General features: G+C 43.7%; 1 protein-coding gene across 12 annotated transcripts in view; it reads left to right on the plus strand.

Moving 5' to 3' along the window:
* Positions 1-25,017, plus strand: part of WNK2 (WNK lysine deficient protein kinase 2) — a 172,406-nt gene that overhangs the window by 114,301 nt on the left and 33,088 nt on the right. For all 12 annotated transcript variants that reach the window (XM_045024209.1, XM_045024212.1, XM_045024211.1 and 9 more), the window contains 11 exons: positions 2,369-2,418; positions 4,148-4,313; positions 4,398-4,514; positions 6,855-7,022; positions 7,233-7,278; positions 8,466-8,579; positions 9,789-11,005; positions 14,677-14,728; positions 20,033-20,085; positions 20,165-20,847; positions 23,691-23,905. In XM_045024209.1, the coding sequence (XP_044880144.1) occupies positions 2,369-2,418; positions 4,148-4,313; positions 4,398-4,514; positions 6,855-7,022; positions 7,233-7,278; positions 8,466-8,579; positions 9,789-11,005; positions 14,677-14,728; positions 20,033-20,085; positions 20,165-20,847; positions 23,691-23,905 (2,881 nt within the window). The remainder of the gene's footprint in view (positions 1-2,368; positions 2,419-4,147; positions 4,314-4,397; positions 4,515-6,854; positions 7,023-7,232; positions 7,279-8,465; positions 8,580-9,788; positions 11,006-14,676; positions 14,729-20,032; positions 20,086-20,164; positions 20,848-23,690; positions 23,906-25,017) is intronic.

Consider the following 25,017-nt stretch of genomic DNA (forward strand, 5'->3'; position numbering starts at 1 on the left):
TAACATGATGTGAAGTACAAGCTTCTCTGAGAGAACTGAAATGGCAACTAGAGGCCCTGAGGCACAAGGATATCTCTTCATTTTTTTATCATGTCTTTGGAAACCCCCATCCACTATTCCCCCAACTCCATCTACACACAGCAGCTCTGGATAAACTCCCTGTTCCCATTCTCACTTCATGGGATCCAGCTCCCTTGGCCTTCCGTTCCCCACGTGACGGAGAAGATCGGTTTGGCGGAAAGATTTGCACATTGATTCTTGAGGCTTGGAGACCCAATTGAGTGACTGTAAAGGACCCCAGATTTGCTTGAACCCTCCCTGCCCTGTACTCTCAACTGGGAAATCCCCATCCTAAAGCCATACCTGTCCTTATCACATGGCTCCACTTTTCTCCATGCAGGGCACAGGTTTGTTCCATGAGCCTGTGTGCTAGCCCTTGTTGTCCATCTGCTCTGCAAGACAAAGGAACTCCTCATCTAGGTTGAACTATAACCAGTGTCCACTGGAGCTGGATTGTTTGAGTGTCCCCATCCACATAAGGGTCAAATTGATCCAAGTACCCCTTGATGACTGTGCTGATGTCAGATACTGTGAAATACGTTTGTGACGGGTTTCTTAGGTATAACCCTTTGTAAGGAGAGTTTCATATCAGACTCATCTATTGTAATTCAAAACAATTCATTTCATTATCATTTTGCCATAACACTTCCCTCTGGCATTATCTTTTGTTTGAATCTGTGTGACAGCACTCAGATCCCTGGCCATTTGATTTGATCAGGCAAGTAAGATTTTTGTAAAACACTTGATCAGGTGCATTACTAAAATCTAAATACGTTGTGTCTGTGATCTCATTGTTCATTCATTTTGTTGAGAAAGCAGTCAGGTTTGGCACAACTGGCGTATAGACCCATGAGCAATAGCCAACATGAGCTTCGTGTCCTTTAGAGGCTTACGGATTTTAACTTCGCTCTGCAGATTCTCTTTCCATTAGAGGGCAGTCATAAAGGATTCAGGGAACTTGGATATGTCTGCTCTGAGTCCAAGCCCCCTTCTGTCCACACACACACCAATCTGACTCAGGTCAGCAAGCACTCATGACCTGGATCATAGGACCCTGTGAAGGAGGTGGATCAGAGCCCAAGTCCTGCTGTGACTTGAGTCCAAGCCCTATCATTTTGCACTGTGGTCGCGGACCCAAGTCAGAAAGTCTGCATAGTGCCATATGGATGTGTTAACCCGACTATGAGGCCCAGGTCCAGCAATTATCAACCAGGTTTACAATGCAGTGTGGATGCTCAACACAGACTTGGAAACACCAAGTCTGCAAGCCTGGGTTCCACAGATCCAGGCTTACTGTGTGGACATACCCTTAGAATCATAGAGTTTAAACCCAAAAGGGACAACTGGATCATCTGGTTTGACTTGATTCCTGAACATGTGGCTACACTGGGATTTTTGGTTAAAATGTCTTGCTGTTGCTACCACCAGTTTATCTCCATTGGTGGGAGTGCCAGAAGGCTCCAGCAACCATTGGTGCTTTAAGCATCATCTCCTCTAACTCTGCTCAGAATAGGCCTATAGTACATCGTACATAGAGCCCTGGAGACAGGTGGCACGGTGTCTTTACTAGCACTGCCACTGTGGAGCTGAAGCAGTGATAGCAACAGTGGGAAACTATTTTTAAAGGAAAATCTGTCCGTTGTGGAGAAGGCAGAAGAGGGTGGTAGGCAGCCCAGTATGTCAGTGTTTCTTTTCTCCTTTATTCCAAATTCATCATGCACTTTTCAAGAATAAGCAAAACATACTGGAAATATTACATGTTGCTGCTGTATGCATTTCTTTACTGTAGGATACTGCAAAAAAATAACAAGGTTAGGTCAAATTTTGGATCCATTAAATAATATCAGGTAGGTAATGACACATGGATTCCAAATTTACTAACACTGTTCTATGCCGTGAGCTCTTTTTAAACTGCTGATTTATGTAAGATCTTCTCTGTTTTCTGCTCTTCTGCTGCCGAGTGAGCAATGGGAGAACTAAATTATTAACTAACTCGATTCCAAAAGTGGGCTTTAATATCAGGACTTGTATACAAACAGCCATGTTGGCTTGTGTTTCAAAAGAAATGCTGACGACAAAAGCAACTGTAGATAGAAAAGAACAATTTAGTGGCATTCCAAGTTCTGAGAATGAGTTAAACAAAATGGTGTGGGATTAAAATCTTATTTTCAGAAAATATCCTTCTAAATGCCCCCAAAACTGCTCTACCAAAAATCTTGATCTACATAATGTCCTGTTTCTTCATATGCAAATACAATATATTAGATGTCTGATGTCTCTATTTAAATTACTTTGTTTTATATTTTAGGAGCATGCAATACAGGAAAAACAGCAGACACTAACACTGAGCTGTGAAAGGTATCCTTACAATCTCTCTAATGTGAATTTTTTTTATTTCTGGACACTTTTTCTTTCCCTTCCTTCACAAGCCTGAGCCTGAAGCTCTGCCTTTATAATGGGCTGGGGCAGGATGTAGGGTGGGAGTGTTAGGTTGGTAGCACATGGACAGATTGGAGGTAGTAAGTGATAGGTCTGGGGAAAGTAACAAGTTACATACATGAAGTTGAGCTATTTGGGTTGGTCTATCTTATCTGAACAGACCATAAGTTCCTTGAATCAGGGGCTCTGTCTTAGGCCTGGTCTACGCACAACTGAGGTGCTCCTTAACGATTTTGGTTAGATGTGTGATTTTTTTTTCTCTATCAAAATAGGTAAAGAGGCACAATCCCTAGTGTGGGTGCAGCTATACTAGTATAAAGGTGCCTTACACCACTAGAGGTTATTCCCGTTTCCACCCAGCAAGAGCTAATACCAGTGTCAGGCTCCTCTATACTGATATAACTGCATTCATGCTAGGGGGTGGGCTGTCCTGCTTTACCTATACCAGTATAGCAAAAATTCTATCCATTTAATGTATAGACCAGGCCAGCTCTGTCTTTAGCATGGTTAGCACAATCCAGGTTAGAGCCTTAAGGTACTACCATAATACTACTGCTGTTTGGCTGACTGCCTTAATTAATGTTTTAATATCCAATCTTTTATGTCTGTGAGCCTAAGGGAGGACCCAAACTCATGGGGATGACGTTTGTTGGTTGACACAAGTAGATACAGGCTGAGAGGTATAAAACTGCATCTGACTTGCAAGGAGTTTTCTGCTTTACCCTAAATGCCATTGGAAAAACCATGAAGGCCCTAGGGAAGGAAAATAAACTCATTCGTCCCTTCATGCAGGAAAAGTAGCGTTTTTAAGGCTTCAGGACACTATCTCTGTCTGGTGTTTTTATGGTGCTATCCATTCTTTTCTGTGTTTCATGGAAGGTGGAATTTACCTTTTCCAGGCTCCAGTAACTTTCAGACCTATAATTCTTGGGTATGATTGAATTAGGCAAAGTGAGTTCACTCATCCCTAGTGATTATGCTATTCTACAGTCTCTTATAGGAAAGGGCGCCAAATATTTCGTGATTAATCTCTCTCGAATTTTGTTTTGCCTCGTTAGCTATGATACTTGAAAAACTAATTTTCCTAGCCATGGCAACATTAAAAGCTGCTTGCATCAGAACACATCCAAGGGCAATACCCTCAGGTCCTCTCTCCACATTAGAATTTTGTTGTACCTTCACAGACTAAGAACAAGTGCCTGGTAGTAAAATGCCCTGCAGCTGCAGAAGTTGTATTCTGTATCTCATGTCACTCTCCTGTGTGACCCTTTCCCTGCATCTTTGACTGACATAAGGTGATGGTTTCTAGAGAAGGCCACACATGTACCTTCGCCACTAGAGAGTAGAACCTGAAGAAGGGTAAGAAAATAAGTTTGGGGGACCCTTGCAGTTCAAAGACAGACTATAAGGGCCCCTGAAGAAAAGGGGCTATTCTCAGTAGAAATTAAGGCCCTGATTTCATTGTGCAAGGGACATCATGTGTTGTCTTATGCACATGCTTAAGGACCGTGCTGAATTGGGGCCATCCATGCTGCTCTCAAAAGTGTACTACAAAGCAGATCCCCTGTTTTCCTGTAGTCACTGTTTTTCTTCTCCTCTTTCCACATCCACATCCCATGTGGGTATTTTTTCCTTCCCTGTTATAAAGCTACATGAGTCCCGATGTTGCTTCAGGTAAAGAGATGAGTGACAGCTTTGAAGGAGTGGTTGGAAGTGGAAAGCAAGAAGGGAAGCCTTCAAAGAAACATAAGAAATCTACACGCATTCGATCACGCCAGGAGAAGTCGAGCAGACCAAAGCTGACCATTCTAAATGCAAGTACAACCTCTTTGTCCTGGGCTGAACTTCTGTTCTTGGACATGCCAGAAATAATGATCAATGTTACTCTTTTCTTATAGGTGTGTAACACAGGGGATAAGATGGTGGAATGTCAGCTGGAAACACACAATCACAAAATGGTGACTTTTAAATTTGATTTAGATGGTGATGCGCCAGAAGAAATTGCTACTTACATGGTAAGACCTTATTTGCGAAGGAACTTTCAAAAGACACTTAAAATTTTGAGTTGCATAAACTATATGTATATTACACACATACATAATGTGTTAAAAGAACATTATTGAGGTTGCAAAGTCAAGCATTCTAAAGCTCAGGAATGCCAAAATTAAGATTGCTATGAAAAAAATATGAGATCATGTAATTAAAGCCTGTGTCCTAATGCATTATGCATGTGGCACAGGCAGCCTTAATTCTGGCATTTCCTAACTGCTGAGGGCTTGACTTTGCAACTTTGATAACGTTCTTTTAGTATAGTTTGTGTAATTTCCTAGGTTTTAAAAAGTGCAAACTGAAAAAACCAGTTCTGTCACATAGCATCATATTGACACCCACATGGGTCATCAGCAGGGTTTACACCTTTAGATCAACCACGCAGACCTTTGCCACTTGAGCTACTAGAGTAACTGATAGCAGTAGATCGTCATCCCTCTCTGTGGCTGAGCACTAGAGAGGTATGAGAGAGACATTTTGCCTGTGGGTTTCACAGATATTTGCTAGCAGCAGCAGAAGGCTGGGACTCAGGAATCTTGGGTTCTAGTCCAGGCTCTCGAAGGGAGTGTGCCAGGGCCACCCAGAGGATTCCGAGGGCCCGGGGTCTTCGGCGGCAGGGGGCCCTTCCGTTCCGGGACCCGCCGCCGAAGTGCCCCGAAGACCCGCGCCCCCCCCTCCCCCGCTGCCGAATTACCCCCGAACCGGGACCCGCCGCCGAAGTGCAGCCCGGTCTTCGGCGGTAATTCGGCAGAGGGGGGTCCCCGCCGCGGGTCTTCGGGGCACTTCGGCGGTGGGTCCCGGAAGGAAAGGGTCCCCCGCCGCCGAATTACCGCCGAAGACCGAGCTGAACTTCGGCGGCAGGTCCCGCTCCGTCTTCGGTGGTAATTCGCCACCGGGGGGTCCTTCCACCCCGAGCAGAAGGACCCCCCGCCGGCGAAGACCGGGAGCAGAAGAAGCTCCTGGGCCCGGCCCCGCAAGAGTTTTCCGGGCCCCCCGGAGCGAGTGAGGGACCCCGCTCCAGGGGCCCCGAAAAACTCTGGTGGGGGCCCCTGTGGGGCTCGGGGCCTGGGGCAAATTGCCCCTCCTGCCCCCCCTCTGGGCGGCCCTGGAGTGGGCTCTAATGGGCACAGACTTTTCTGCCTTGAATCCTCTCCAATCTGACCTTGTCCCAATCCTGGCCATTCCCCAAACCTGGCTCCTCATCCAAATCCCATTCTCCTTGTCCAGAAACCATTGACCATTTTGGCTAAAATTTTCCAAAAGACACCCAGCTTGGAAAATTCAGCCCAATCAGTTAGTTTGGAAAAGCTATAAACACTCAAAGCAGGGTCTTATAAAAGGAAGTGTCAGGCAACCTTAACGGGTGGTGCCACCAGCCTTGCTTAACATCTGAAAAGTAAGCATGACCTTGATTGGCCAGGACACCACAGGAAGAAGGACAAGACTCCAGAAATGCAATTTATACAGGTCACAACTTTCCTTAGTAACACATCTGGGAACTATCAGACAATAGCTCGTCCAGCGCAGGATCTCCTTCCTACTTTAATCCAGGTCGCCTGAGGGGGGGCTGAGATCAGCCCCTCCCCTTGTTCACCTGTCCCGGTACCACTGCTGGAACCCCAGCGCCCTCTCATTGTAGGAGGATTAAGGGGGTGGGGAAGAGGGGTTGTCCCCTTGCTGTACCAAAGATCAGGAGCCCCGGCTTCTTTAGGAGATACTTTCTCCTAATCCTCTTCCAGTTCTGGCTTATCAAGGGACCAGACCCCTGTTGAGCAATTACCTGCACTGGGTTCCTAACAGCTTGCAACAAAATTTTGCAACCAAACCTACCCGCCCAGTCCCTTGGCCACTGAGAGGAAGGTGATCTCAGGTGCACTGAGCCTGATTTTTCAGAGAGGGCTGAGCTTCCAGAGTCCCAAATGAAATCCCTGGGAGCTTTGGGCATTAAGCACACCTGTAAGCCAGGCTTTGTGTTTTGTAGGTGTGGGGCTCTGGGCGGCTTTTTTATGTCTATTTACTGTAACAAAGTCTTTCTCTGGGGAGGGATGAGAATCAAGATGTTGCGTGTTACACACACAAGCAACTTTGATCACTTTGCATCAAACCCACCAGGCCCAGAGAATGACTAATTTTTTGTGAGGGGGTGATTCAGGCCAAATAAGAATACTGTCTCTTTAGGGTCTAGTTCCCATGAAGAATGATACACGTGCTCTCCGTACACAGATGCAAACTTCCAGCTAGTTAAGTCCATACAATGAGTACTGACCTACAGCCATTAGTGGTTTATCTTAATGTGCTCTTTACAGGTAGAGAAGGAATTCATATTGCAGACTGAGAAAGAGACATTCATTGAACAAATGAAAGATATTATTGATAAAGCAGAAGATATGCTCAGTGAAGATACAGAAGGAGAACGAAGTTCTGATCAGGGAACAAGTCCCCAGCAAGATGCCTCTAGACTAGAAATGAATGAAGTAAGAATCTTGTGTGTCGGGTCCTTTTTTAAAAAAAATAAATAAATGGGGGTTTCTTGATATCAAATCTGATTTTTTTTCTTAATCTAGTTACTGTATTTTGTTTGTTTTACAGCCTCTGCTCAACTAAGATTTGCAACATAAACATTCCTTAGAAAAATGTTCCTGCATTAGTGCTTGATTAAAAACATATTTTTTTGTTTTAAACAGGAGAATCGGCAATCTCAAGTGAAGACACCCATGTATCAGCAGAATGGTAAAAGTGCTTTTGAATACAAATTGAATCTCGAACTATCAGGCAATGTATAGGAAATATTAAACTGTCCAGAAGTTTAGCAGTCTCAAATAACTCCACCGGTCACAGGTGACTGGAATATGTCCTGAAAATATAGGCCTGGTAAAAAACACAGTTGCCACTAGCAGCCTTGAAGTGCCAAGGCTAAAATAGATTAAACCAGTGTTTGGGTGCATCAGGAATATACAAATTTTACAAACTGACGATGATCCCCACTGTCTCTAAACTGGAAGTGGGATTGAGCAGGAAGAGACGAGGCTTTCATAAATGTACTCTTTGTTCTCAATAATAACCGCTTGCAAAAGGAAGTTAACAGAGATTGGCTCTTCCAGCCTTAATGTTTGCAGATGCAATTGAATTTGGTAACCAGGGAAGTTTCAGCCAATTCTATCTTACCAGTGAGAAGTCTTATTCTTTTGGATATGTTTGGTATATTATCTCTTTCCCAGAGAAAGGGAAGGTATCAGTGTCGGTTTTCATTCCCTCTATAAACTGGAGAAGGGAATAAAACCATATCCTGTTTAAACCTCATTTCCAAGCTGCATTTGGTCATATGTTGCACACACCTCTATTTGCCAGGCACTTCTCTGAGTTTTTGTGTGTGTGTAAAACCTCTTTGGGGCCACATGCCATGCTTCGGTGACTGAAAACAATGGTGTCCCTCCCAAACAATGATGTCCCTCCAAACAATGGTGTATGCAGTCTGCCTGGCTCCTCTTAGGTAGTTCACACTTGCTGGCCACTCTTAGATAAAGTAAGTTGCATAAAACAGTTTTTTTATTACAAAAACCTTCTTTACAGTACAATTAGTTCACTTTAAGCCTAAGCCAAACATAATTTAAATCAAAGAGAGTCGTTCCAGCAACTTCAGTGAGCTTTGGATCTGGCTTTGGGTCCCACTCTAGTACAGTCACTTGAAAGGCAGAGGATTCTTTCCATCCCAAGAAGATCACTTTTTTGCTATGGGAGTCCAGTAAGAGCCATTATTTTTAATCTCCATGAATACTGTAGAGACTCGTGTCTCTTCCTAAAATGTTGGAGTTTCACGTCAAGAATAAGTGTGATTTGGATCCTATCAGCTTCTTAAAGTACCGTATAGCTCCAAAATAAATACAATGTTAACCCTTTATTTTGCTCTTCACAATTAGTTTTACATACTGGAAAAAGGTGGTTTATTATATGCCCTGTTGTGGAAAACCCTACTGAGGAGGTACCAGAATTCTCCCCAGCAGTTCCTCAGAGTAAACAGGCGGAAGGTCCAGGTATTTATGAACTTTAAAGCTTTCATTTATCTCAGGGAACAGGGGGTGTGGGTCATCAACCTTGTCTTCTTAGCGGCAGCTCTGTCAGTTCTTCCTATATCCTTCCATGGTTTCATCATGATTGTTTTCTTTTAGCTGCAAAATGGTGGGAGGCAGAGGATGAAAAGTATTGTGTGTGTTGTTGCTTCACAAGCTGACCAGTAAAGGATGCCAAAAATGCTAACACTGGCACTGTTAGTTCTCCTTGAATTACTTCCCTGCACCTCAAACTGCTGTAGTCCACAACGCCTGTGTGTGCGTAACCAGAGGAAATACAGTGGCTTGATTTTAGTTGTTAGCAAAGCTGTGTGGCCAAACAAATGCCTGCAATAAGTTTCTTCTTCTAAAAGTTATTCATAAATTACACATGGCGCCAAAATAATCAGCAAAAAATGATGCTTGCTTCTGGTTTTGATCTTTGCCATCACCACTCGCTCGGAGGCCACAGACAAAGAGGGGATCATTCAAGAGTGTGTCTTCCTCAGCTTAGGGCAACACTTACCTCAGTTGTTCATCAGCCATGGATTTTGGGGGAGCACCACTGTAGTCCAGAATAGCATGGGAGCCTTGCCCCAAAAGGTGCTTGAACTTTAAGAACTTTGTACAAGTGAAAAATGAGCCTGCAGTATCAGCCACATAATTTGGAGTCTAAAAAGTCATGTAGGATATGGACCTTTTTAGTAACTTCAATTTACCACGCTACTGAAACAAGGTAGTTCATAAATAGTGTATTATTGCTATTAATAGCCAATGGAGTGCAATACACAATACCCATTCAAAATGGATATATCATATCCAGCATGAAGAGTTTTTCTGTAGGATCACACATTTTATGTGAGCTTATAGATTTAAACGAAAAGATAGACAGTCTTTTTTGATTATTTAGAGGAAAGTCCCAGTGTTCTTAAAGTCTGATAAAAGTTCGGCATGTAATTTAAGTTCTATTCATAGCTGTTTATCATAGGCTGCATCCTTTTTACAGAAATATTTTCTGTAGTCTGCAATTTGAGATCTTTATTTGAATATTGGGTCAGTAGTTTTCTAACAGAAAACATTTAGCAGTCCAGGGCCTGCTGTATTTAAACTTGACTAAGAAATTTTGCGGTTACTTTATATGGTTCACTTTGTATAGCCTGTAAAAGGTGAAATTGGTGTTTTTACTCCTTATAGATCCAGAACAGTCCGATGATCAGCAAATGGGCTCTGCAGTGACAGACACACCTAGTGTCTTCTTTTGTCACCAGCTTCCTAGTCAAACAAGTGTATTCGACAGCCCCTGTGGAACACCTGCTCCTTTGGCACAAGTTCCTGCTGCAGTGTCTTCAGCTGTTTTACAGACCAAGGCAGAAATTTTAGCTGCACCACTACCAGGAACTGCTCCATATGTCCCAGAACAGTTGGTTGCTAATGTAGGTCAACCAGAATATCCTCCACTACACCTGGTAATGCCCAGTCAGCCTGATGCTTCTGCCCACAATGCAGCTTCACTAGAGGGGCCTTCTGATGCTCAGCTTGCTCCAAAATCCTCCCTGCAAACGCTGCAGGAGATGGATGAAGACACTTGTGTTCCTGATCTGGAGATCTCATGCTGTACTGTCAGGCCACCCAGCTCGATTCTAACAGTTCCTGCACAAGGAGCCGAATTCTGTCCCGTTCCTGTTCTCTCTGATGTCGTCGTCTTGGAACTCCAGCCTGCGCCACAGATCCCCCAGGTGTCAGAGGCCAGTCAGCCTGGTGTAATGCAGCATTCCTTTGTCAACCAGCTGCTTCCTGGGGGTGTTGTGTCTGATCCTCTAAGTCTGACAGGCTCTCAGCTTCAAAGTCCTCCCCAGCTACCGGTAGCTGTGTCCCAGCAACATACAATGCTGACCCAGTCCCAGCCTGTCACCTGCGCTGGCCTTGGCGTCGGCCCACTGCAGCCACCTTGTGCAGTAGAGTCAGATGGAGAAGGGCCACCCAGAGTTGATTTTGCTGACGACACAATAAAAAGCCTCGATGAGAAGTTGCGCAATTTACTGTACCAAGAGTGTGTTCCTATGTCTGCTGCATCAGCAGGGACACCAGACAGCTTTGTACCCTTAGAGCAGGGTGAGAGTGAGTTGGCTAGCTTACCGCCTTTGAATGAAGAACTAATTCCCACACTTGTATTGGATTTAAGAGAACCAGGCCTTAATGTCCCCGACACCTGCCAGGAAGCTAATGCTGCTCAGGATCAATGTGTGTCACTTGTACCTTCTGCAATGCCACCTTACCCTGTATTGGCTAGTCAGGCGCTGACTGTGCCTTTTATACCTATAAATCCAGCAGCCATGGAAACGTCTGCCATGCTGAACAATGCTACAGCCACTGGCCACAGCAGAACAGAGTTCAGAATCCAAGAGCCAATGGTAGGATATGCAGATACTTCTATCTATAAGCATTTCTATATTGCTTGTTGCCCTGGTAGCTTACTTTCTGTCTGGGTTCTCTGTTTACTGCTTTCCATAGTGCAGCACTGCTTTTATTTTCAATTTGTCACATGTATTCTGACTCACACAAGTGTTTCACTAGCCATTCATTAGAAAAAACTAAACTTTGCTCTTGGGTTCAAAAATTGGTATAATCTTTCAGTTCAGTCTTTTCCTTCTCTTTTTTTACATCCTGTTTCTAAAGTGAGAGAGCTGAGAAAGGTGATAAGTCATGGTGGTTTAAGAATGTTAAATATATTCATAGTGATGTTGATAACTGAGGTTACTCCTTTTTGAGCATTTATCTAAGCCTTGATAGGGGAAAGAGGGTGATGTCTGCCTATTTGGCCTCTGTATATTATTCTCTGTTCCTAATTCATGCATAGAATCATAGAAATGTCAGGCTGGAAGGGACCTCAAGAAATCAAGTCCAGCGGTCTGCACTGTGGTAGGACCAAGTAAACCTAGGCCATCCCTGACAGGGGTTTGTCCAACTTGTTTTTAAAAGTTTCCAATGATGGGAATGCCACAACCTCCCTTGGAAGCCTGTTCCAGAGCTTAACTACCTTATAGTTAGCAAGTTTTTCCTGATATCTAACCTAGATCTCCCTTGCTGCAGATTAAACCCATTACTTCTTGTCCTACCTTCAGTGGACATGGAGAACAATTTATAACTGCCTGTAGCATATTAGAAGACTATTAGGTTGCCCTGCAGTCTTCTTTTCTCAAGACTAAACGTGCCCAGTTTTTTCAACTTTTCCTCATAGGTCAGGTTTGCTAAACCTTTTGTCATTTTTGTTGATCTCCTCTGAACTCTTTTTTCCATTTGTCCACATCCTTCTTAAATTGTGGTGCCCAGAATTGGACACAGTGCTCCTGGCGGGGCCTCACCAGTGCCAAATAGAGAGGGACAGTTACCTCCTGTGTCTTAGGCCTTGGCTACACTTGAGAGTTACAGCGCTGTTAGTGGCTTTATAGCACTGTAACTCACTCCCCGTCCACACTGGCAAGGCACATACAGCGCTGTATCTCCGTGGCTACAGCGCTGCTTGTACTCCACCTCCATGAGAGGAATAAAGAGAATAGCGCTGCTGCTGCAGCGCTGGGGCACCAGTGTAAACGGAATAATCTTAGTACGCTGTGACTGACCTCTGGAAGCGTCCCATAATCCTTTTAAGTGAAGATTACTCTCTTTGTTTTGTTGTGATGCCTCTCTTTGTTTTGTTGTGAACTCCAGGCTCCGGAGCTGCTTATCAAAAAAACAAACACAGCCACTGTTTGCTGTGAATGAGCAGAGGCAGGGGGCTCCCTTTGGAACGCCCACAGCTAGTGTTTGCTTGAGGAGAGAAGCAGTGCGGCAGGCGCGGGGGGGGGGTCCGTTTCGGAGCGGCTGCTTATCTGTTTGCTGTTTGCTTTCAGTGAGTGAGAGAGGGGTAGGGGAGGGGGTCGGAACTTGCAAGGCAGCTGCTGACACAGTGTCGGCTCCAAAAATCCACTCACTCTCTCCCCCACGCTCCCTGTCACACTCCACCCCACCCCTCCCTTTTGAAAAGCACGTTGCAGCCACTTGAACGCTGGGATAGCTGCCCATAATGCACCGCTCCCAGTGCCGCTGCAAATGTGGCCACGATAGTGCGCTGGTAGCTATCAGTGTGGACAGACTGCAGCGCTTTCCCTACTCAGCTGTACGAAGACAGGTTTAACTCCCAGCGCTGTACAGCTGCAAGTGTAGCCATACCCTTACATACGACTCTCCTGTTAGTACAGCCCCAAATCTTATTAGCCTTTTATGAAGCTGCATCACATTGCTGACTCATATTCAATTTTTTGGCCCATGATAACCCCCAGATTCTTTAGTGCCACCTCAACAGTTCTTCCCCATTTTGTAGTTGGGAAGGAAAAATCCAATTCACAATGCAGTACTTTGCGCTTGTCTGTACTGAATTTGATCATGTCGAATTCAGACCAATTCTCCAATTTGCCAAGATCATTTTGCAAGTATTTATTTAAATTGACTACCTGCCCTCCATCACTTCTGCACACTTCTTTTTCAGCGAATGTAGATACTAGCAATATGATTGTAACAGAAATGTCAGTTTAATAGGTGAACTGGAACCGAAAAGCTATGTATAACTTAACTAAAGTCAGGTAAGTTATTGTGTCCCATAAATATAAATGTGCTTAGTATTCATTATCATGCTACTAGCTAGGATAAACGTCTTTTCTTGTCTTCCATTATGCCCCAGTGACTAATTCCATGATTTCTAGCAGACTGCTAAAGTACTTTGGGTCCTAGACATGGTCTATAGTCCCATCACTTTAAAAGTGAGTTGCCCCCAGGGCACAGAACACAAGATTTGTATGCTTGCTTGCCTGCCAGTTGTGCAACTTTCATTCAAAGTGGGGACATTTGTGTAGAGCATCGTAGCTACCTTCTTAAACCAGTCTTAATTTAAAACCCTATTTAAACATATTGTGGGCATTTACTTTGCTCAAACACTCCAGCTAGTGCTGGATACTCTATAGCATAAAGCTTATACCTCTTCCAGATGGGATCTTGCCTCCTTTCATAAGCTCAGCAGGAGAAGGCTATGTCACCACTTTGTTGGCAGACTGCTGTGGAAAAGCCTCAGTGCTGCAAGGTGCTGATGATTCCTTCCATAGGCAGTCTGAATTATTAATGATTCAGTGTCCCGACAAAGGACCCTGAGCAAAATGAGATGCATTCATTCAGATGAGACGCTGAGGCCATGAACTCTCTAGGACAGTGGTTTTCAACCTGGGGTCTGCAGACTATGGCTAAGATTTCCAAAGGGGTCCGCAGCTCCATTTGAAATTTTTTAGGGGTCCGCAAATGAAAAAAGGTTGAAAAACACTGCTCTAGAATCACTACCAATTCCCTAGCACTTTCTCCTAGGTCAGAGATGTTTAACCTAGTTGGAAAGCAGTACTCTGGAGTTAGTTATATCCCCCCAACCAAATATAAAGCTGCCCCCCATGTAGTTTCAATTGGATTCACTGTACAAAGTATTAAAACCATGCCACGTTTCAACAGAGAGGTGGCAGCAGTTAAGCAACTGATGAAAGTGTTTCCTTGTATGCTGTGTATGTTACTAAACCAGTTTTCTAAAGTACTGAAGGCTCATTCGCTATAGAAAGGATTATAAATGACATTACAGTATTGAGTGCTCCCAATTAGATTGTGTGCCGTAGAATAAAAGATACATAACACATTTGTATTGTAATTTACTTAACTTTTAATAGAAATTTCATATATATTAGGATGTAATCTGGTTGAAAAAGCACAAGATACTCATTGATAAGTATGTACTTGAATAGCTGAACTCGGTGCATATTTACAAATGTTCCATACTAGTATATGTTGCAGTCTTCTCCTAAAACCTTCCTCCTCGATCACCCTCCCAGGTGTGGCTGAAAAAGAAGATGGGTGGCAAATTTCGCTAGGAATGTAAAATACTTATTCCTATATCAACTAACTCTGTGCTAAGATATGCTGTAAATATGAAGCAAGTTCCAGAGACACTATATCCCTGTTTGGTGGGTGGTTAAACTGAAATTCACTTTTATATTTTGTTTCCTTTTGCTTAAAGTTGGAAAAGTCCGAAACGACTAGCATCGGTGTCAGCTCCTCAGAAGTGAGAGGTGGGTAAATGAGCAGAAAAGGTAGTTACCGGTGACAGCTAGTTTGAATTGTTAACATCAATGCTATTTCTTTACTATCCTGTGTGCATCTTTACTCACGCACCCTTTTTACTAACTCTCCTTGGGAAACTTTCACAACCACATCCAGCACAATGGGGACCTAAACCTGGCTTGGGCTGCTGGGTGCTGTCACAAAACAAAAAATAAACCTGGTTTTGCCGCCATTTTTGTCAAACTTACAAAAAGCAAACAGTCTCATGAACAGAATTAAACATAATACTGTAAATAAGCAATGCAGGTCTTTCCAAGCGGGTGATGTACAGAGGCCTTCCTGTGAGAAGCTGTACTTTTCCCACAGTGTTTTGAAGTTCGCAGTTCACAGGCTGAGCAGAAAGCCAGCCAGATCTCCTTTATCCCACTGGATGGAGTTCTTAAAGATAGCAGGATTTTGTGGGCTCTGCAGAGAAGAGTCGGTCCATAGGGTTCTCGAGGAATCATTGAGGATGACTGTGAAGGCCTATCAAGGCAGGCATACTTCATTCCAACTAAGCTGTTGATAGATTCTATGGCACTTTTCACAGCAGTCCATACTAAAATTGTTCAGAATGTGTAACTAATCTGATTTACCTGTCCAGGAAGATTTTGTCCCCTTTAAGGATGGAGCATTCTGGAGACTTTTAGCTCAGTTCCGCATTTCCTGCTGCTGTTATTAGAGTAACACACAGTTCAAGTATGTGTCAGTGTGGATCCTGCTGTAGGTGCACATGCTCCTCGTGCATGTGAGACTAGAGGATTTTTTAGTTAGTGTCCTTTGGGGCCACGTATGCACCCTGTGCTTTCTCATGCTCCTCTATGAGGGTGTAAAGGGTGGGGTAACCACAACCCTCCCTCAGTACCTTCTTACCACCCATGGCAGCAACATGGAACCAGTGAAGTGTTTGACCCCACCAGTTCTTGGCTTTGGCTACATTTTCTACAAAAACTTACCACAAATCTTCACAGCTCTTCTGACTCTGACATACAACTGTCATGATATACATCAGCCTCTCTGGACTGAGCACTGACAGTTAGATTCCTCCTGTACAGTCCCCTTGCAAGAACACGCAAACAGAGCTGCTTGACATGGTGGCCTCAAAACCTACAGGCTCCAAGCCCTGTTGGACTAATTACCTTGAAAGATGGACACAGCTGGTGTGCCTGCTGTTCAGGTGAGTTCACTATACTGAGCAGATGTTCAGTGTGCCTTGCATCCTCCACTAGGATGTGTAAGTCACGAGACATCAGGTTTAAGCTTCATCTCCTGGAGCAGTCCATGAGGGTCTCCTCAGAACCTGAGGAGACCAGCTTCAGAGTTGGGCTAGCAACGAGCCAGTGTCATCCAGCACCCTGTCTAGCAGACTTGTCACACCAAAGACCTCTGTGGAGAAGACAGTGCAGAGAAAAGACCTGGCACCAATACCAACACCTCCAGAACCAAGAGGGGTAACTCCAAGCAGAACTCAGTGTCCTCCCACAAGGACAGACCATGTAAAGCTTCTGCTTGTTGTTGAGAGCTGGTGATACAGAGCAGCCTATGACATGGAGTCCTCCGGCACCCAGCTCCAGTGATGCACCTCTCAGTGTTGACCCCTACTTCAGAGGAGGCATCTCTGGCAAAGCCAAGACTCTTTGGTGCTGAAGCACCTTATGGTACCAGAATAGATCCTGATACTGAGAGAACCCATATTCCTCAGCACCACATCTGGAGGAGGCATATTCCTTCTCACTATCACTGGGACATACATTTTCCCCATCTTCAAGCAGAGAATCCTCTCCCCTGCGGTCAGTGGAGAGTCCTTTGACATGGTCGTGGTAGCCTGTGTTGCTGAGGTAAGAGGTGCTTCAGCATTCTGAACTAGTTGGGGTTTCTTTAATGCTGAAGTCTGCATGTTCATGAATATAGCATTGCTGTAATCCTGGTATTTTCTCATTCTGAAAAAGAAATGGTGCCTTCATCCTATCCTAGACCTGAAGAGACTCATTTAATACATACGCCATCTCTCCAAGTACAATTCTGGTTCTTGGCTTTTGACTTGCAGGATATGTACTTCCATATACACCTCTACCCCGATATGATGTGACCCGATATAACTCGAATTCAGATATAACGCGGTAAAGCAGTGCTCTAGAGGGGCGGGGCTGGCCGATCAAAGCAAGTTCGATAGAAAGCGGTTTCACCTATAACGCGGTAAGATTTTTTGGCTCCCAAGGACAGCGTTATATCGGGGTAGAGATGTAGCTATTCGTCCAGCCTACAAAAAGTACCTAAGATTCACACTGGGGCCCAACTATTAACAATGCAATGTTCTGTCCTTCGGACTCTCCACAGCACCAAGAGTATTCGCAAAATGCCTAGCAGTAGTGGCAGTGCATTTATGGAGGCATGGAATCCACATCTACTCATACCTGGATGACTCACTGATAGGAGACTGTAACAGCCTTAGAATACATCCTGTCCCTGTTCTTTCAACTAGGACTCCTTAGGTATGTCTACACTGCAATTAAACACCCACAATGGCTAATACCAGTTGACTGGGGCTGAAGGGCCCTGGCTAAGGGGCTGATGAATTGCTATGTAGGGGCTCAGGCCGCAGCCTGAGCTCTGGGACCCTCCCACCTCTTAGGGATAACCCTGTAGGAACTTCACCTACCCGGGGTCAGCAACAACCTGTCAGACTTCTTGAGCCAACACCCGATAACCAGACATGAGTGTTCACTCTGGAAGTCCATCATATTCAGTCAATGGGGAACTCGCATAATGGACTTGTTTGCCACAGAGGACCACACCAAATGTTCAAACTTCTGTTTCAGAGAGTGCATGAACCTGGGCTTGTTACCAGATACCTTTCTCCTCCATTGGTCTCGAGCACTGCTATATGCCTTTCCACCGATTCCTAGATCAGGCAAGATGAGTCTATAATCACACTATTAGTCCTTTCCTGGCAGAGAGAGTTTTGGCTGTCAGACCTATTGCGGATATCCAGGCAGTCTCCTATACACCTCCCAATCTGCGCAGACATAGTATTTCAGAGCCAAGCTCAGATACTGTGCCTGGTTGTTGCACCTGATAGCTTGGGGGTTGGCTGGCTGAACACTGCTGACAGAGACTGCTCCCTACAGATTCAGGAAATTCTTATACAGAGCAGGAAGCCATCCACTAGGATGATCTCCCCTTCAGAAAGGAAGAGGTTCTCAATACAGGTAGCCCAGTGACACCTAGAACCAGTAGACATTCCGATACCAAAGAGCCTAGACTATATGCTGTAGCTGAAACAGGCTGGATTGGCATTTAGCTCTCTCCAGGTCTGCCTTGTGGCAATGTAAGTGTGCCATGCTCCAGTACAATCGTACTCTGTCTTCTCTCATCTAATGATATCAAAATTTCTTCATGTTTGCCCTTTGGTTAGTGACCCGACTCCCATGTGGTACCTCAACACTGTCCTCCTAAAACTCACAGAGCCTCCTTTTGAACCACTGTACACCACCTTACCATCAAGATGAATTTTCTGGTTGCTACCACCTTGGCACAGACCGTTAGTGAGCTCCATGCCCTTGTAGCTCTTTACACATCCTTCCACAGGAACAAGGTGATATTGAGACCACACTGCATGTTCATCCCTAAGGTGGTTTCCAAATTCCACCTGAACCAACGAATCACCTTGCTGGCTGGAGAAAGAAGCTGCATACTTTAGATGTGTCTAGAGCTTTGTTCTGTTACTTTAACAAGACCAAGCTCTTTAGGCAGTGTCACCGCCTCTTTGTAACTATATCCAGCCCATTGAAATACCAAACCATCTCACCACGAACATCTCCAAATGCCTTCAGTTGGCTGGTGAGCCTCTCCATTGGCACACAAGCAGCATCTTCCATCCACTTCAGGAATGTTCCAGCCTCTGAGATGATTCAACATGGAGCAACCCACTGACTCTTGTGAAACATTTACCCTTCAGGCGAGTCAGCTGTTCTTCAATTGCTATTTGACTGATGCAGCTGTAACTCCTAGTTCCCACTGTCCGGGGGGATTCTGCTCACCAGTGGCCCACAGAGGGTTCCACACTGACATACGCAAAGAAAGACTGGTTACTTACCTTACAGTAGCCATGGTTCCTTGAAATGTTGTCACTATGGATCTGTGACTCCCACAATTCAGCCTTCATCTTAGCTTTTCAGAGTCCTCATGGTAACACAGCCCTTGAATTGTGAGGGAGCTGAGGAAGGGTCTATGCCCTTGCACAAGGAGGCACAGGGCACATGCATGGCCCTGACAGACACTTCCATTTAAAAAAAAAAAACCTTCAATTTCACATGCAGGAGGCATGTGTGCACCTTCAGTTGATTTACCCTGACTAACGCATCTCAAAGAACCCCATCGCTGTAGGGTAAGTATCCCTTCCTAACTTAAATATTAAGGAGGCCCGATGCTATTCTTAGAATGCTGTCAATCATTGGAAATTTCATTCAAGTCACTGGAGTTGCCCCAGTCTAAAACCAGGAGAGGGGAATTTTGCCCTAGGTTTTAATATGAATTTCAATATGCCATAAAGAGATGCATATATTTCATGATTTCAGAACTGTGAAATGACAGTCTTACCTCATGTTCACTCTGCATTCTTGAAAAATTTCCATTCATTGGTTTAACTTTGAAAAAGCATAATGGCCTGGAGGTTAAATTCTATTTTATATGTCATCAGGAAAATATTTTTCTTCTCATATAGTGCTATTGTGGTCCAAATGACCATTATTTGAGTCTGTAGTTACCACCTTCAACATGTTGTTCAAATTTGATCCGAGTGAAGGATATGAAAAAAGACTCTCCAGTTATGGTCCAATCCTGCTTGCCTTATGCACACTGCTCAATGACATGTTCAGACATCTATTTCTCTGTTGCAGACCTCAAAAGTACCTTTGTAACTTGAGCTCTGCATACAGTACACAATTAAATCTCCATCCGATTTTTGTCTTCAGAACTTTTTCAGACCTATCCTTATCTGGACTGCCCAGATCATTGCATTGAGTCTGAATTTCTACTAAGGGGTATTTTATAGTACCTGCAGTATGGCTTTTAAAATATCTTTAGTAAATCTTGCGTTTGATATCCTAATTATGGTCTAAATTATATAGATTTGCTGTTGACTTATGCATTGTTCCAATGCAAATTTTATTTAACAATGGATATTGAATCTAGTGTTGCTTTCCCTTTTTTAGGCTAAAACCTTTCCATCCAGACATGTAATCAGTAATTTTTTTTTCCAATTTATGAAACAGGTTCAGCTGCAAACATTTCTTCAACTTCTGCTGTTAGAACAAAAGGTCTTCAGGTAATGTGAAACTATAAATAGTTGTATGCCTGTCTGCTACACTTACACTCAAAATTAATCTCCCTCATTCTTTTTCCAGGTTGCTCCTGCATCATCAACCATACCTGAACAAATGGAAACTTCTAAAAGGAATAGGGAGGCAAAGATCAAAATTTCATCTGCACTTACAGAGAACTTAATACAGACTTCTACAACAGATAGGGAGATAAATAACCTTCAAAGGAATGACTTTGTAGACCCTGGTTCCTATGGAAAACAGTCTGAAGTGCATGATAATAGTACACCAGCCAAAACTATTGGCAGGTTTTCAGTGATCAGTACCCACGATGAATTAACTTTAACATCGCCACATTGCTTAAGGTACTCTGCTCCACCAGATGTTTATTTGGATGAGCTTCCCTCAAGCCCAGACCTGAAAACATCAGTACGGCGAGTGCGAACAGCATCTTTTCTTGATGTCCTTTCTGACCATGGTTCCAGTGATTCTGGTGACGAGTCTCTCCGAAGGAAGTCTGTTGCTGCTCAGCTGTCCCCGCAGAGCAGTACTGCAGTCAATGACATCACAAAAAAGCCAGCTTCTCTTCTGCAAAGATCTGGAAAGACTAGTTCACCAGGCCCTGATTCGCCTAATGGTCAGGGAACAAAAATCCCCACTATCAATATAACATCCTTCCACTCGCAGTCATCCTACATGAGCAGCGACAATGACTCGGAATTTGAAGATGCAGATATGAAGAAAGAACTGCAGAACCTGAGAGAAAAGTACGTTGGATTTTAAAACAATTCTGGATACTTGACACATGTTTAGACTACCTAAAAATCATCTCCACACATAGTAAACAGCTGTGTGTGTACAGCATCAATGAGTAAACTCATTCAGGAAAAAATACCACCCCTTCCTGCAAAATTCATACTGAACCCAAATCACATGGTGGCAGTTACAGAACCCAAACTTTTCTTAATCATTCGTTTCTTTTTATTCACCTTTGCATTTCTTAGGCCTGGTCTACACTTAAAAAAATAGATTGGCCTTTCTGCACACGTCAGGGCTGTGAAAAAAGTTGTGCCCTGAGCGCCATAGTTAGGTTCGCCTAGCCCCGGTGTAGACATGGCTAGGTTGACAGAAGAATTCTTCTGTTGACCTAGCGACTGCCTCTCGAAGAGATGAGTTAACTACATTGATGGAAAACCCCATGCAGATGATGTAGGAAGTGTCTATACTGTAGCGGCAGAGCTGCAGCACCATAGATATGGCCTTAGTTCCAGTTAGACGTGAAAATACCAAAATACCTCAAAAGCCTATACGTGTGTGTTCTGAGCCAGAGAGAACCAATTCACTGAGGGGTCCAGCCCCAATTTCCTAATCAAAGAACTCAGTTAACTTCAGGGCAGGAAATGTCCCTATGTTTGTTCAGCACCCAGCCCAATGAGGCCCCAATCTGAGAGCTCTAGATGTTACTTCAATGCAAATAGAAGATAATCAGGAATAATCTGGTTACTTAGCTGGACCTTTTGAGATTTCCCCATACGAAAAGCAGATATTTTTTGTTGCTAAAGCCCATTTACTAAAAAAGTTTGTTTTTATAATAACTACAACTTCTGATTTAATTGAGAGAAATATTCATGATCCTGTCATAGAGGAGGGAGGAGTGTTTCTGAGCTGCAGAGTTCAGATCTGGATTCAAATTTACCTACATTTTGGCAGTGTCTGTAGCCAGGTTTGGATTTGGGTCTCTCCCTAAGCAAAATGTTTTTCTTTTTGTCAGGCACCTTCTTCAGTCAGAGTCACCAATAACCGGATCCTCCTTTTTTAGTTTTCCTTAATTATCTCTGCTTGTTTTCTTTTCTAACTAGCTTTGAATGTCACCTGCAAAATGGGTCTGGGGAAAGTGGCTTTTGTATCCTTTTTTGCTGCTTTATGAAATATCAAGACCTGAAAAGCTTTTTTTAATGAAATACGTGTTAACAAAACAGACCACCCAGTTTTAAACAAGTGTAACCAAAAAAAACCAAAACCCTCCTGTACTCACGTGCTAAGACCACAGTCTCTTGTGGTGTCATAAACCTACTAGATATACAGTGGTCTGTAGGGCCCTCTAGCAAAACCACAGTAAACAAGACCTGATTTTTCTAATGTAAACACAAGCAGAAGACGACCTGCTTGGGGGGTGGGGGTGGGAGTGTTAGGGTTGTGTATATCATAAGCACAGGGGGTTATAAAAAATTGTCGTCTTTGCAGCTTACATCTAAATTCACTCTCCTCATCCAAGCAGTTTGATGTATCCTTGTATAAAGTACTTCTTGCTATCAAAATGCATCTGGAATAGTAAATTAAATTACAATTAGCATCTCTTAGCATGCTGCTTATGGTGCTGTCTCCCAAAAGTAATTCCCACACTATAGAACATGATAGTATGTCACAGATAACATGACCTCTTCAGTGAGGTGATTGCATGAGCAGTAAACTCCAGAAAGCCTGTTATTACTAACCTCATCTCTCGAGCACCTTTCAGTTTATTCAAGGTGGAGAAGTGCTTCATGTCTGCTATGCTGTGCAAAATGGGTGCCATTTCCCTCTCAGTGGCATTGTTCTCTTTTAAAAGTAAATGCAATAATCCCTAAACGTGCTGGATTGAAAACCCTAAAGAATGAATTCTCCTGGCATGGGATAGATAGTAGTAGTGCAGCTCTTTCCCCACATACCCTTTCCAGAGTGCCTCGGCCCTGGGTAATCTTTGGGGTTAGAGGCTAGTTCAGGCTTATTTCAATTCAACTATTGCCTTTGGACTCATTAAGTAGATACCTATCCAATAGGAACTAGATGGAGACATCCAGCTCATCTCACACTCGACCCCTGAGCAGTCAAATGTTAATAGCCCAACTACTGCCCTAGGTGTGAAGTGGTGAGCCTGAAATGAAACTCTGTCACATGACTAGTCCTCAGACCTGTCCATTTACTCATGATTCTTTTTCTCTAAGCATGTGATGGGAGAAAAATGGGAGCAGTGGTTCCCAATCTTACTGTGAAGTTAGAATTTAACTTGGAATATAAGAGTGTTATAGAAAACAAGTCAATGTGTGTTCAAAGGGTATTTAGATACAATCCATCTTGCATTATAAAGAACATGGCCATCCAGGTTCTTTTGTCACTGTTAATTTAAACACTTACTTTTGCTTTTTTTCCTGCAGCGCTTCTCCCAGTTAAATTAACTATACTTCTAGAGACAACTTTTTTGGGGCACTGGTTTGAAGGGACAGAAGTACTGGAAACATTTGAGTTAAATTCAGATCTTGTCTCCAAACCAATCATGTTCACTTTGGATTCCAAAAATCCTCTTTCTACAGGAGTCTCTGTATAACTTAATACTTGAAGAGCAAATTTAGAGCAGAGGATTGAAACTCATTTTCTTCATGTCTGTGCATACAGGATTAGATATCATTTCATATGTAGCGTGTTTACACATGTACACTCTCTTGGATGAGGAATAGCTTGCTGTATAACATGTTGGAGTTTTCTTTGTAACTGTAAATGAAATCTGGGTCTGGCATTTTCTCAGACAAGTAGCTAGCATGAGGTCCTTTTATTTTATTTTATTTTTTATTAGGCACATGAAAGAAATTGCTGAACTGCAGACTCAACAGAAGAATGAGATAGAGGCTTTGTTCGTCCGGCTGGGCAAACCATTGCCACCCAACATGGGTTTTCTTCACTCAGCCCCACCAAGTGGCCGCCGGCGGAGAACCAGCAAAAATAAATTAAAAGCTGGGAAACTATTGAATCCTCTGGTTCAGCAGCTCCAAATTGCACCTTCCAACACAAGTAAGTCCCACTGGTTTAAAACTTTGTATCCCATTAAATATAAGGAGTGCCTTTATTTTATTTTCTGTCCCTGACCTGCTAGGTAATTATACTAAATTCAGGTGAAGGCAATGAAAGGTTAAATAATAATAAATTTATTACGGTGATTGAAACATCATACCGCAGACAACTTTTAAGAGATCTTTCTGTGATCTCCTCTTACTGCAGCTGCCCTTTCTGATCCCCTGGCTTCCCTGCATTAACTAGTGCTTGGTTACATGAAAAGGTAATATTCTGCCAGCAGTAATGCGATAAGAAGAAAACAAAATAGTGGTAATGTGTGGTTACTTGGATATAATCCACCACCACCCCCGCAGGATTCCAAAAAAAGCATTGTACATTTATATGGGTAGAAAAAAACACCCAGCATTAAAATAGGCAGAATTGAAAACAAACAAACAGAAAAAATAATCAAGAGATTTTGAGGTGATATAAACCCTCATGCTTCAGGGCATAAGCTGACCTCTGACTAAGGTTTGGAAAGAAATGTTTTCCCTATTCACGAGCTGTTCCGTAACTACCTAGTGCAGATTTTATTCCTCTGAAGCAGTTAGTATTTTGTGTGTAGTGTGGCAGAGCTCTGATCTTGTCCCAGTGGGTCCCACGTTTCTAGGTGGTTTATACTAGCCTCAGTGGCTCACTGTGACCCTCCATGTAGCCCTTCTCTCTCTAGAGCCAGGGTTACAGTCTACTGAGCCCTTTTCATCATAAGCCAGCAAGGAGGTTGGTGAGAGAACTCCCACAGTCTCTGTTGTCCCTGGGGGCTTATTTCACAACAGTTTAGCCTCCTGTCCTGACAGGGGCCTGTCTTCCCTTCCCAGGAGGCGTTTCTGTAGTGGCAGGTTGGGGTTGGGGTTGGGGTTGGGGTTGGGGTTGGGTTGGGGTGGGGAAGAACTCAGGCCCGCCCTCTACTCCAGGTTCCGGCCCAGGGACCCTAATGGTAGCAGCTGTTGGCAGCCGACCTTTCACTGCCAGAGTTGCTACATTTCCCTGGGCCACTTCCCCCACAGCTTTCCTGCTTCTCCCTTTTTCACCCTTACCGTAGGGCTCCCTTACCGATGGCCTGAGGGTGT

Source organism: Mauremys mutica, chromosome 7 (assembly GCF_020497125.1).
Source record: "Mauremys mutica isolate MM-2020 ecotype Southern chromosome 7, ASM2049712v1, whole genome shotgun sequence".
NCBI classification, from domain to species: Eukaryota; Metazoa; Chordata; order Testudines; family Geoemydidae; genus Mauremys; species Mauremys mutica.